The sequence below is a fragment of the Arachis hypogaea genome, chromosome 17 (assembly GCF_003086295.3).
Source record: "Arachis hypogaea cultivar Tifrunner chromosome 17, arahy.Tifrunner.gnm2.J5K5, whole genome shotgun sequence".
NCBI classification, from domain to species: domain Eukaryota; kingdom Viridiplantae; phylum Streptophyta; class Magnoliopsida; order Fabales; family Fabaceae; genus Arachis; species Arachis hypogaea.
This window is the reverse complement of record NC_092052.1, coordinates 3,717,501-3,730,594: the sequence shown is the minus strand read 5'-3', so window position 1 is coordinate 3,730,594 and position 13,094 is coordinate 3,717,501. Positions and strand designations below refer to the sequence as shown.

The window sequence follows — 13,094 nt, the reverse complement described above, 5'->3', positions numbered from 1 at the left end:
TCGAATCCAGAGAAATCATTTTCAATTCACAAGCTTAGGACACCTAGCTAGCAGCTTCCCCTTCATATTTTAATGTTCAATATTTCTGCATGTTTGAGAAGTTGAATGATTTCTGTAATCATCCTTGGAACAAAAAAGTTGCCACTTTGAAGCTTGATTACTGCAACACTCCATGGAAGATAGTAGCTTCAATTGCTGGAATTTTTCTCCTTATTCTCACTATTATTCAGACAGGATTTTCTATCCTCCAAGTAGTACTAGCTTAATGCATGTGCTTTCTAGCTTGGATGATGATTATATACTAATGTGTCAATCACTCATGGTATATCTTGAGGCCGAGCCTTGAATAAATATGTTTCTTATTACATAATATCAGTGATACTTGCCTTAGATCATTATACTTGTCTTTATTTTTTTCCCAATCTCAGCTATATATATCTATCTCATGTTGAATGATGCTCTTGACATTTGGAACTGTGGTTGCATAACACAACTTGTTTTTTTATAAGGTTGTGTGTCCTATTCCACCCATGCTATACAATCTCTTGTGATGCTTCCAAAACTTTTGATTGTAAAACAATGATTACTGACACAAGGTTCAACTTGTACTGAGGCAAAGGCCACACTCTCATATCGTTTCACTTTTCAAATACACAAAGGCTGAAAGGTGAGTGTGCCTTATTATATCGCATTATCCTCCAATATTTTTTTAAACTTTCTGCTAATATTAACTGATATAAAATCTATCTATGTAAATAGCATCTATGTAATCAAATAATCAATTTCATAATTTCTTCCAGTGTTGTAACAAATAAGTATATAAAATTCTAACTAAAAAGGAAAAGTATTAATCTATTCATATAGATGGCAACTCCGAATCCTAATGACGTTGTAATGAAGATTAAAGCAATGTTGGAGAAGGGACAACCTCGCTTTACAAAGGAATGTTGCATCTACAACGTTCCCCACAACATCTATGCATACACTCCAGAGATTGTTTCAATTGGTCCTTTTCACCATGGAGATGAAAAATTGCTAAAGATGGAGGACCATAAAAGACTATATTGCAAACAATTTATTGAAAGATCCGAGCAAACAAGTTAGAAAGTTTTGTGAATTGCGTGCAAGAGCTTGAGCCAAAGATTCGTGCTTGTTACTCAGATGACATCAAGCTTAGTAAAGAAGAACATGTTATGGTGATCTTGGTGGACTGCTGCTTCATATTAGAGTTTTTACTCAGGTACCATTTCATGCTTACGCGTGGCGACGATGCTATTCTTTTGCCAACACGGTTAAGGGTCTATATACGATATGATTTGTTGTTGCTTGAGAATCAAGTCCCATTCTTTGTTCTTGACAAGCTTTACAATCTACTTTTTCCTTCTACCTTCATTGGTCGGAGCCACGATAGGCATCCTTTGTTGTTAAGTCTCGCTCTTTATCATGTAGTTCCTTGTAGAATAATCTTTCCTGGTGATTATAAGGGTGAGTTATCAGTATCCACTGTTGGTGGAATAGCTCATTTCACAGATCTTTCTAGAAAGCTTCTATTATTGTCCTGTAACTTATCAATCTCTAGATGTTCAAGAGAAGCACAGATAGTGCAAATTTATAGTGCAACTGAGTTGAAGGAAGCAGGAGTAAAGTTTGAGGTAAAGAAAGCTAGTCAATGCTTACTAGACTTGCAACTTTCTGGTCATACTTTGAGAATCCCATTCTTTAGAGTGGAGGACACTACTGAAGCTGTTTTGAGAAATTTGTTAGCTTTCGAGCAATGCCATTGTATCAATGAATCCTACCTTGCTGACTATATTGCTGTGTTAGATTTTCTTATTAACACAGACAAAGATGTAGATTTGCTTATTAAGAATGGAATAATTGAGAATTGGTTAGGTGATAGTAATGCAGTGGCCAAAATGTTCAATGGTCTTGGAGTGAACATTATGTATCCAGATTTTAATGTGCAATATTCCCTTCTTTTTCAAAGGTTGAATGCTTTTTGTGCACGCCCTTGGAACAAAAAAGTTGCGACTTTAAGGCGCGATTATTGCAACACTCCATGGAAGACGGTAGCTTCTATTCCTGGAATTTTTTCTGCTTGTTCTCACTGTTGTTCAGACAGTATTTTCTATTCTCCAAGGATTACACCAGTACTAGATTAATGTTTGATATCTTTGTAATTGGAAGAATTGAAGTGTTTATTATGAACATGTGGCCATTTTATTATGTAATTATTGAAGACAACTGCATAAGGCAACTGCCTTCTCTGTAATTGTGTATCAAGTTTGAATGATATTTTTTTATTATTGCTTTCTGGTTTCTATACATTATTTACACATCTTTATTCTGAAATTAGTATTCAAACATCATGTTCTATCTTAAAAAGAGCGAGGGCTTTTGAATTTCAACTGTAAGATAAAGATCAACATGCATTTAGACTAACATTGTTGGCTAATCAATAAAGATCATCATCATCCGACAAAGACACAAAATGCCATATAGTCATGGTTTTCCTCAATGTACTAATCAAAAGCTAGAAATGATACAATTACAAACTAGCAAAAGTGATTAAAAAGAAATACTAACCAACATGAAATGAAACAGAGTAATAGATTAGCATATCTGGAAGAGATACCAATAATTTTAAGAGAAGATAATTGTAAAATCCCTACAATACCCTTACTCCTCTTTTTCCCAAACCCTGAGAATGAAAGAATGAAAAAGAGACAGAGAGGTTAAAATTGCTTTAGATAATGGTTAATGGATAGCATGTTCATCGTGTTCAGTTATATTGTGTGAATATGTGCCCTACAATAATACAGAGGACTCTAGTTTTTGGTAAGTACGTGCCAATTTTGAATTGTGTCACAGTAAAGAATAAAGAATATGTGTTGTAATACTGCACTCCTTTACCGAGTCTGTAAGATGATGAAGCCAATAATAAGATTAACATGTTTGCTAAAACTTCAAAGGCAAATAATAATCAAAGGTAAATAATAATGAAAGTCTGTTAAAAGCTGTTTCTAAACTCAAATATAAACTTGGTCACTGGAGAACAGATTCAAAGACAGAACCATGAAACAACCATTGAAGTGTTAATAACAACTTTGTCATATCCAAAAAACAACCAATTCAAGTGTTGTAAAACAATTGTTATATCCAAAAAATAACCCGTTGATACTACTTTGTAATTCACAGACAAAATGTTGTTACATGAATAATCTAATGTATAATCATTTCTTTCAACTTAAGAGTATTAAGCTTTTGCAATTTCTAACCCAAAAAATACATTAACATACTCCCTAAACCCATCCTCATCAGCCAAAAAATAAGTTTCTCTAATCTTGTGAAAGGTGTGGCAGGTGAGCAAGCTGTCAGACCCGGCCTGATGGCACTTCCCAGCAACTCGATCCACGTGAAGTGTGTCAGCCACCTTCTCCAAACCGCCATAGAGGCCATTGCAGAACCTCATCACATGCTTCACATCATAAGCATTTCCCCCAAACAGCTCTTTTACAAGCACCAAGAACTCCTCCAAGCTTTTCGGAAGAACACCCCAAGTCAGAATCTTCACCAAATATCCAATATCATAAGCACCATGGAATGTGACCCATGTCAGTGCTTTGTTGAACAGCAGCCCAGATGCTGCTGCCAACTTCGCAAAATGCATCGAAGAAACTCCAGCCACTGCATTGCGTGCAAAGTCGATGCCCTGGCTGCGTAGGAGTGCCACAGAGTCCTTTGCGTGGATGTCACGCATGAGATTGAAGTCTCGGAAATTGAACTGCCAGATGTAGTGAGTTTTGTTGTTGGTTCCTAGGTCAGGGAGGTTGCCGTGTTCATTGGAGAGAGTGAGTCCAAGCTGGATGATTTTGAGGGCGTCAACATTGGCCTTCATGACTTGGTAAGTTTCCTCTGGAACAACCGTAGTTCTTGTTGCGGGGCAGGATGACTACGCCGGGGAATTCAGTGTCAATCAGGCTGCCTATGATTTGGAACTCGGAATCAGCGTTGGCAGCCCACACTTTGCCTGATCACAACCGAACTATTGGGACTAGGCTCAAGAAGCGGCAGTCGCTACACAAACCTTGGCTGAGCAGCAAGGCGGAAAACCAACAACCATGGGCAGTGGCATCAGAAAAACTCTCGGTGGTTGTTAGAAGTCGTTCTCGTTCATCATCGACCCTCGTCATTCTTGTATATATGGTCGTCATGCTCTTCCTGGAAAGCAACTCTGTTAAATAATTATTAGAAACTGAAGAAAAAGATAGAACAAAGGAATGTAAATTGTGTGCTGTGTATGAGTGACTGGAAATGGTGCAGTACTTTTTCTTTGGGCGGGTTCGTCTAAGGAATGCTTTGAGGCTTGGGCAGATAGGGGTATGAGTAAGAAAAAGAGTTTCTTGCGGTGATGTGGTTTGTGTGGAAGGGTAGGAATGAGATGATTTTCAACAATGTTATGTTTGATGAAGAAAGAATGAAACTTGATATAGCTGTTTCCTGTTTGTGCTTCAAACTGGAACCCGGAGAGGGAGCAAAGAACCTTTCATGCAGGTGTGGACGTTGTTGTTTAGGTGTTGCCTTCTACTAGTTAATATTGAAAACTAAAATTTGATAATCAATTCAAAGACAACTAAATGTGAAGATAGATTAAAGGGTGCGTTTTGGTCTTTAGTCTTTAGTGTTTACCTACGTCCTGTTTCAAAGATATGTATGATTTATAGGGGAATATATATATTTTTATCTGTCTCAAGTACAACATATATAAGCTATGCTAAATGAAAGGTGAGTCAGCTTGCTAACTCCAAGACTAGTCACAACAGAATAACTCATAACTAACTAGATAACTTGCTCATCAACTACTAACATTTTCTGCAGTTTCTTGGTTTTCTTGATTCTTATGCATATATACTCTATTATAATTAAATGGAGAAAAAGTGAGGAAAGAGTAGACCCAGATAAATCTCCTCAAATGCGGCCAAGATGGAACTTGTACTTAAATACTACTTTTTTTTTAATACATTATTGTATATATTTAGATACATCGATTGGCAAACTTTCCAAGAAACTGAAAACAGCTATAGACGTATGCAATCGCTTAAAGAACAAATAACAGCAGAAGAGAGCTTGAGAAAACAAAACAGATGCAACAACTCTATACTAATTTGAATATGCCTCTATTATTATTGTATATGAAAGAAAGGTGTACACAAAAGTGATTCTTTTTATTTAAGTTAATCCAAAAGATCTTTTCGTATAACTTAATTTTTTTTATTTTATTTATCATTTTAAAATTTTAAAATACAAAGATAAAGTACTTATTTTGGTATCATTATCTTGATAAAAAAAGATAACTCTTTTAAAAAAAGATAACTTGAAAAAATAGGATTTCACTCAAACAAACCATATTAAAAAAGAACTACCACAAGTCCAAAAGAATGTACATAATCTCTCCTATGATATTTTGCCTTGTTTTGTAAGTAAACCAGTAACGGTAAAGCAAACCCTTTTAATCCTATATTATACCCCCACGAACTTGTCTCCTAGTGATTGTACCCCCACCAACTTGTTTGTTTCTTCTTTCCGTAATTAGTCCTACCAAAGATCGAGTTTTGAAATCCTTGTTCACTCGAAACATCAACAACCAAGCTTTTCAATGGAAGAGGCAGAGGTTGCCCCAAGAAAGAGACTCATAATTAAGCTTCGTTTGCCGCGTTCAAGAACAGTGTCATCTGAAGAGTGCAAACTAAAGAATGATGCTGATTCATGCGGCGAGAAGAGGAAGAAAGATAAGCATTGCAGCACTATTGAATACTCGTGTAATGTAGTGGGAAAGAGCCATGCAGAAGGTTCTAGAACCTTGTCAACTGATGCACAGTGCAAACAAAAGAAGGACGATGATGGTGCTGATTCTGGCGGAGGCAGAAAGAGAAGAAAGTGGGCAACTTCTGAAGTTTCTGTTTCCACAAAATCTTCTGTGCAAGAACACTACAATGCATGTTCAAGAATCCCAAGAACCGGTTCTAAGGTGCTTGACTCGAAGAACACAAAGAAGGAAGAGGAAGAACATCACAATGCATGTTCAAGAATCCCAAGAACCTGTTCGAAGAAGGAAGAGGAGATGAAGGTTGTTCTGAATGAGCAAAGAATGGATCGTTATCAAAAGATGCAGTGTTGGGTGATCTTGAAGCGCTTTATGGTTGGAAGAGATGGCTGGGCTTTCAATAAGACTCTGGATCCCAAGAAGTTAGGGATTCTTGGTAACAAATGTGAGAGTGTGTTGTTGAAGCCAATAGGGTTTGAGGATATAGAGTCAAAGCTGCACAAATTCGTGTATTCAGGGCCTGATGAATTTGCAAACGATATGAGGCTTTTGTTTTCTTATGGATTCATGTACCCTCAAAGGGATCACATTCATAGAGTTGCAAGGAGATTCAGTGACAGCTTTGAAATTACTTGGAAGGCTTTGAAGGAAAAGTGGTCAACTGAAGAGAGGAAAAGGAACAAGATCTTCAAAAGGGAAAGAAGCTCTGAAACTGTTATCAAAGGAAGAAGCTGAAAGAGGAAGAAGGCCACGTAGGCATCAACGTGTTTGATTCAACTCTTTTGCTATGTACTATATTATTCTTTCTGACAATTTTCTTTACCAATGTTTCTCAAACAAACTCGAGCCAACTACTTTCTTTTTTAATTCATCTTAGTGTGATGAAACTGTGAAATCCCTACGCTTGGTTTCTGGCTTCAGTCAAATTTTGGCTTACTCATATTTCTCACACTGATGTATGTTTTAATTTCTTCTGTTAATAATATTTTAATTGTTCTTATTTTTATGTTAACCAAAGAGAAATATACATTACTATTTTTAATTAGGTCTTAACTCTTAAGAATCATCCAGATGTTGGACTCTATTGACCATTGTCTGCGAATTTGTTTCATTCATCAGATACACACTTTCAATTTCAAGTTTTTAAACCTGTTCTTGCATGGAATATTTTTCTACAATATATATATTGAATGATGAAGTAAGGTGGAAAGTGTGTGTAATCCAATACATAAAAATATTCATGGATTAAAATGTTATAAAATTATGTTCATACTGAATGGTAAAAAAGCAAACCAAACAAAAATTGACTCGAATAAATGAAACAAAACATAAAACATAGAGGAGGAACATTATCATGAATAAATATTCTGCACCAAAACATTATCTCCGATGATAATATCCTTCAATTGAACGAGAGAAGGAACATGGTGAACTATTTGAAAATGGAATGAGGAACATTATCTTTATCTTTATTGAATTTGGGAATTATTTGTTTAGGTATCTTTATTAGAAATTTTTAAAATTTTATTTATAAATTATAAATTAAATTATTTATTTAGCTGGTTGTTTTTAAAATTTTTAAATACACTTTTTTAAGTTGTTAGATATTTAGTTTTAAAAAAAATAATTTATAAATAATAAATTAGGGGAACCGAGAAGAGGAAGGAGTTGTTAGGGGAAAGGGAAGGGTGGAAGAAGGAGAAGAGAATGAAGAAAGAAGAAGGGAATCCCGAGAAGGGCGTTGATCGGGCCGCAGCGATAGAGATGTGTATGGGAACAAGAAGTTTAACAGGTACCATGTTTTTAATGTTATGCATTTGGCAATTTTGTTTGAAGCTCTTTTAAATTCAGTTAGGATCATATATATTTCTAAAATAAAGTTACAAAATTAGTAGAGATATATGCCCTCCATTCAAATTTTGTATCTGACCTGCAACTGTTTTCTTGCTTGATCGTGCACAAGGTTCTGACTTCTGGGGTCTCATTATTGTAAAACATAATATGAATGTGACATTGTCTATTTGAGTTTTTCAGGAAGTAATTCAGAATATGCCTGAGATCCTCGGTCCATCTTATTAACCTGGGTTTTTTTTTTTTTTTTCAATCTTTGTTGCTGTTTCACTGTCCACTATTTGAATGGTGTCATTTTTTTCTAATATTGATTTATTGAATTGCTCCACATCTAAATATGATACTTAACATTAGAATTCATAATTTTTTAACTTAACCTTTGGACTTTTCCTTTCCAAAGTATATAGTCAGATACAATTGTAAAGGAATGTTGAGTGAATGTTATGTTTGCGAAAATGGACTACTGGCCGTATTTCTTTCTTTACATTTACATATAACAGTAGATACTAAGCCTAGATGATGACAGGCCAAAAAGTGCACATCATACCTGATGTTACGAAAGTGCACATCAATGGAACATGGACCTAGAGAATTTTGTAAAGAAGAATTCTCAAATTGTCCTCCTAACGAAGCACTTAGTTTAGATGATTCTAGTAGTAATCTGGAGACGTATCCAGAATATAAGAACATGGACCTAGAGAATTTTGTATATGAAAAGGTTTCAGAAGAAATTGAAGCAAGAAAGGAGGCTAATGAAAGAATTCCATTCCATCTTCATTTTCCAAATACGCTTCTGAGTTTAGTTGATGGTATGGTTGTGATTGGGCTGTTCTCTGTTTGCTATTTTGTATAGTTCATCCTTTAATTAAAGATAGAAAATAAAAAATAAAATCAGAACATTAAATAAACTCATCCTGGTTCATGAAGGCGTCTGAATATAAAACCAGGACTTTTTATAATTTATGCTTTTTTTGGCCTGTTTCTTGACATAGTGATCTAACTATGCTTGGTCAAAATTTACAAACACAGATATTGATGTTCCGGGTGATTCGGCATCTAAACTGAGTGAGAATGTTAGAGTAGCTAGTCCTTATGGAGATCCTTCAAGTAACATGCTAAGAGATGATGATCCAAGTGGTGCAATATTCCTGCGCACAAACTGGCAGTTGCAAGGGTACTTACAAGAGCAAGATGATATAATTGAAAAGTATGCATCTTGTAGGCCTTGAACTTCTCTTGATATATTTGAATATGGAATTGTAGAAGTGCCTTTCATCTATAGTAAATTTCATTTTTTATTCTTGTTGCAGGAATGGAGTTCCTGTCTCTTTGAATGGGTTTGAAATTGTTCTACGACAGCTACAGAAGTTGGCACCTGAACTACATCCAGTAAGCTTAGGAGGTTATTTTTTGTGTTATTTATGGGCTTCATTTTTTTTTGTTATTGCTGATCTTGATTTTTACATCCATCTAGGTTCACTTTCTGAGCTACTTGAATTTTAATTTGGCTGAATTAGACCTTAGCTTCTTATCCCAGGAAGGAGAAAAAGGTACTGGTTGCTGCTAGTGTTAGTGAGTGTTAAAAGAGAACACACTGTTTAAAGGGTTGCGTTTCACTTTTTATAATTGGCATATTATTTTTCCAGGCCGCTGCTGTGGCACACTCCCTCTTCTGCATGTGCTACAAGTACAATCTGCAAGTTGAGAATGCTTCAGTTCTTCTTTTACTTGCTGAAATTCACAAGGTAATGTGATCATATTATTTGACACACTTTTGGTTTGTGTATTCTCTGTAAGTTTTTAGAAAATAAAAATTGTATGGAGCAAAATATTCTAAGACAGTAGAATTGGGGAGAAAAGAAAAGTTAAGGAAATGCTTGGGTAGATCCATAGATGATGTCTGTGTTTGTATATAGGCATGAAACAGCACCATGGTTTCATCTAAGGCAAAAATTTGTCATGAGTCGTGATTATTGATGCATATCTTTTATATTCTTCAATTTATACTAGCTGATGATATATATATATTTTTTTTTTGTGTATACTTTTTATGTGAGATATTGAAACAACCTAAATGATTGACTACATTGTGCCAGCATTCCTATTGTTGTCTGTTCTCTACTTTAAATCCGGAAACGCAGTTCTAGGCCTTCCATATGCATTAGCAAGCCTTTCATTCTGCCAGTCATTTAATTTGGATCTTCTAAAAGCCTCTGCTACTCTTACTCTAGCTGAGTTATGCCTCTCTCTTGGATCAAGCCATGCGTTTTCACCATAGTAAGTTAAGTTCACGTGAAGTTGATAACTGCACATGAGTTTTCACCATATTCTATACCTTTGGTGTACACTTAGTATAGTCCTTCTTATATACACACTAATTTGACAAGTGGCTAACTAAAAGGGCAAACTATTCATATAGATGGCAAGTTGGAATACTAATGAAGTAATGAAGATTAAAGCCATGTTGGAGGAGGGACAACCTCGCTTTAAGGAGGAATGCTGCATCTATAGGGTGCCCCATGAGATCCGCAAGTTTAATGAAGATGCATACACTCCAAAGGTTGTTTCCATTGGTCCTTTGCACCATGGAAATGAAAAATTGCTAAACATGGAGGATCAGAAAAAATTATATTGCAGACAATTCATTGAAAGATCGGAGACAAATAACTTGGAAAGTTCTGTGAGTTGCGTGTGAGAGCTGGAGCCAAAGGTTTGTTCTTGTTACTCAGATAACATCAAGCTTAGTGAAGAAGAACATGTTAGGGTGATATTGGTGGACTGCTGCTTCATATTAGAGCTTTTACTCAAGTACCATTTTAACCAGAGGACCAGTCATGATGCCATTTTTCTGTCACCATGGTTACAGACCTATGTAGACTTAGATTTGGTGTTGCTCGAGAATCAAGTTCCTTTCTTTGTTCTTGAGAAGCTTTTCAATCTAGATTTTCCTTCTACTTTGAATAGTGGCAACCCAAGCCATCCTTCTTTATTATTAAGGCTCGCTCTTGTTTATAAGGTTCCTCACAGTACCATTCCCGGTTATATTGATGAGCTAACCTTAACCGGTGTTGGTAACATAACTCATTTCACAGATTTATCAAGAAAGTTTCTATTAGCATCCTCTCACTTATTCCAACCATCAGCCTCTGGATGCTCAAGACAAGCACAGCTAACACAACTCTATAGTGCAACTGAGTTGAAGGAAGCAGGAGTGAAGTTTGAGGTAAACAAAAATAGTAAATGCTTACTGGACTTGGAAATTACAGGTCATACTCTGAGAATTCCTTTTACTAGAGTGCATGACTGGACTGAAGTTGTTTTGAGAAATTTGTTAGCTTTCGAGCAATGCCATTGTATCAGTCAATCCTATCTCGCTGACTATATCTTTTTCTTGGATTTTCTTATCAACACAGAAAAAGATGTAGATTTGCTGATTAAGAAAGGAATAATTGAGAATTGGTTAGGTGATAGCAATGCAGTGGCTACAATGTTCAATAGTCTTGCAGTGAATCTTGTCAATGTAGGTTTTAATGTGAAATATTCCTGTATTTTTAAAGGCTTGAATGCTTTTTGTAAGAAACCTTGGAACAGAAAAGTAGCAACTTTGAAGCGCGACTACTGCAACACTCCATGGAAGACGGTAGCTTCAATTGCTGGAATTTTTCTACTTATTCTCACTGTTATTCAAACAGTGTTTTCTATCTTCCAAGGAGTACATTAGTTACTACATTAGTTACTATATTAATTGACATGTTTGTTATTCAAACATGTTCAATGAGAATTTAATTTCTTGGATGTGAGAAAAACATGAATTTATTATAGATGATTGATAGTTGAGACAATAATTCATACAAAAAAATAGTCTAAGCCAAACTTGGAGGCCAGGTGAACTACTGAATCACTGAATTTTGCTTTCTTCCAACACAAGAAATGGTCATATGAAAGGGAGAAAGAAATGTTTAAAAACTCTGATTAATCACATGGGGAAAAAGCCTCAAAGAATCAATAATTAATTCACAATAATAAATTATATGAAAAAGAATCATTACATGTTACAGATTTCTTAAAAAACAATCTATTTATTAGTGAGGATTAAATACAACTTTTGCATGATGTAATATAAAAGTAATAAAATCAGGATAACTTTTGCAGCCATCTGTGTTTTGTAAGCACTACAAACACACATACAATTACAATGGGTCATCAAGGACATATTCTGACTAAGAAACTAGAAACAAGAGTTTACCAAGTTCATGAACAAGCCAACTACTACACAGTTCAAGTTGATGGAACATGCGATGTTATTCTGTATTTTTTATGCGATTCGAATCCAGAGAAATCACTTTCAATGCACAAGCTTAGGACACCTAGCTAGCAGCTTCCCCTTCATATGAATTTTAATGTTCAATATTTCTGCATGTTTGAGATGTTGAATGATTTCTGTAATCATCCTTGGAACAAAAAAGTTGCCACTTTGAAGCTTGATTACTGCAACACTCCATGGAAGATAGTAGCTTCAATTGCTGGAATTTTTCTCCTTATTCTCACTATTATTCAGACAGGATTTTCTATCCTCCAAGTAGTACTAGCTTAATGCATGTGCTTTCTAGCTTGGATGATGATTATATACTAATGTGTCAATCACTCATGGTATATCTTGAGGCTGAGCCTTGAATAAATATGTTTCTTATTTCATAATCTCAGTGATACTTGCCTTAGAGCATCGAAGAAAAAAAAAAATGATATACTTGTCTTATATTTGCAAGCTAAGATCATTATACTTGTCTTTATTTTTTTCCCAATCTCAGCTATATTGATCTCATGTTGAATGATGCTCTTGACATTTGGAACTGTGGTTGCATAACACAACTTGTTTTTTTATAAGGTTGTGTGTCCTATTCCACCCATGCTATACAATCTTTTGTGATGCTTCCATAACTTTTGATTGTAAAACAATGATTACTGACACAAGGTTCAACTTGTACCGAGGCAAAGGCCACACTCTCATATCGTTTCACTTTTCAAATACACAAAGGCTGAAAGGTGAGTGTGCCTTATTATATCGCATTATCCTCCAATATTTTTTTAAACTTTCTGCTAATATTAACTGATATAAAATCTATCTATGTAAATAGCATCTATGTAATCAAATAATCAATTTCATAATTTCTTCCATAGTGTTGTAACAAATAAGTATATAAAATTCTAACTAAAAAGGAAAAGTATTAATCTATTCATATAGATGGCAACTCCGAATCCTAATGACGTTGTAATGAAGATTAAAGCAATGTTGGAGAAGGGACAAGCTCGCTTTACAAAGGAATGTTGCATCTACAGGGTTCCCCACAACATCCGCAAGCATAAAGAAGATGCATATATACACTCCAGAGATTGTTTCAATTTGTCCTTTTCACCATGG

At 35.2% G+C, this 13,094-nt stretch overlaps 2 protein-coding genes and 2 pseudogenes across 3 annotated transcripts; 3 read left to right on the top strand and 1 right to left on the bottom strand.

Moving 5' to 3' along the window:
• The first annotated feature begins 864 nt into the window (after positions 1 to 864).
• LOC112762617 (UPF0481 protein At3g47200-like) lies at positions 865 to 2,162 on the top strand (annotated as a pseudogene).
• A 1,094-nt stretch (positions 2,163 to 3,256) lies between these two features.
• On the bottom strand, positions 3,257 to 4,193 carry LOC112762616 (probable CCR4-associated factor 1 homolog 11; annotated as a pseudogene).
• Positions 4,194 to 7,488: 3,295 nt separating this feature from the next.
• Positions 7,489 to 10,515, top strand: LOC112764838 (anaphase-promoting complex subunit 5-like). 2 transcript variants are annotated; one of them, XR_011875741.1, is made up of 7 exons: positions 7,489 to 7,616; positions 8,705 to 8,882; positions 8,986 to 9,064; positions 9,150 to 9,225; positions 9,322 to 9,420; positions 9,772 to 9,952; positions 10,095 to 10,515. XR_011875741.1 is itself a non-coding variant. In XM_025810633.3 (6 exons), exons 1-5 carry the CDS (start codon positions 7,532 to 7,534, stop codon positions 9,378 to 9,380), a joined length of 477 nt encoding a protein of 158 aa, XP_025666418.2. In that variant the 5' UTR covers positions 7,489 to 7,531; the 3' UTR covers positions 9,381 to 9,420; positions 9,772 to 10,515. The 2 variants fall into 2 exon arrangements, 1 of the variants encoding a protein (XP_025666418.2); XM_025810633.3 differs by having other exon boundaries at positions 9,772 to 10,515.
• On the top strand, positions 10,095 to 12,365 carry LOC112762614 (UPF0481 protein At3g47200-like). The gene is made up of 3 exons (XM_072221614.1): positions 10,095 to 10,235; positions 10,374 to 11,387; positions 12,054 to 12,365. The coding sequence occupies exons 1-3, from the start codon at positions 10,095 to 10,097 to the stop codon at positions 12,267 to 12,269; spliced, it is 1,371 nt and encodes a 456-aa protein (XP_072077715.1). The 3' UTR covers positions 12,270 to 12,365.
• Positions 12,366 to 13,094: the final 729 nt, after the last annotated feature.

Coding starts and splice junctions, on each gene's coding strand:
- LOC112764838 (XM_025810633.3), top strand. CDS start 7,532: ATGAAGAAAGAAGAAGGGAATCCCGAGAAGGGCGTTGATCGGGCCGCA. Junction 8,883..8,985: donor CAAGATGATATAATTGAAAA/GTATGCATCTTG, acceptor TTCTTGTTGCAG/GAATGGAGTTCCTGTCTCTT. Junction 9,065..9,149: donor TGGCACCTGAACTACATCCA/GTAAGCTTAGGA, acceptor ACATCCATCTAG/GTTCACTTTCTGAGCTACTT.
- LOC112762614 (XM_072221614.1), top strand. CDS start 10,095: ATGGCAAGTTGGAATACTAATGAAGTAATGAAGATTAAAGCCATGTTG. Junction 10,236..10,373: donor AAGATGCATACACTCCAAAG/GTTGTTTCCATT, acceptor TGCGTGTGAGAG/CTGGAGCCAAAGGTTTGTTC. Junction 11,388..12,053: donor TGTTTTCTATCTTCCAAGGA/GTACATTAGTTA, acceptor CCTAGCTAGCAG/CTTCCCCTTCATATGAATTT.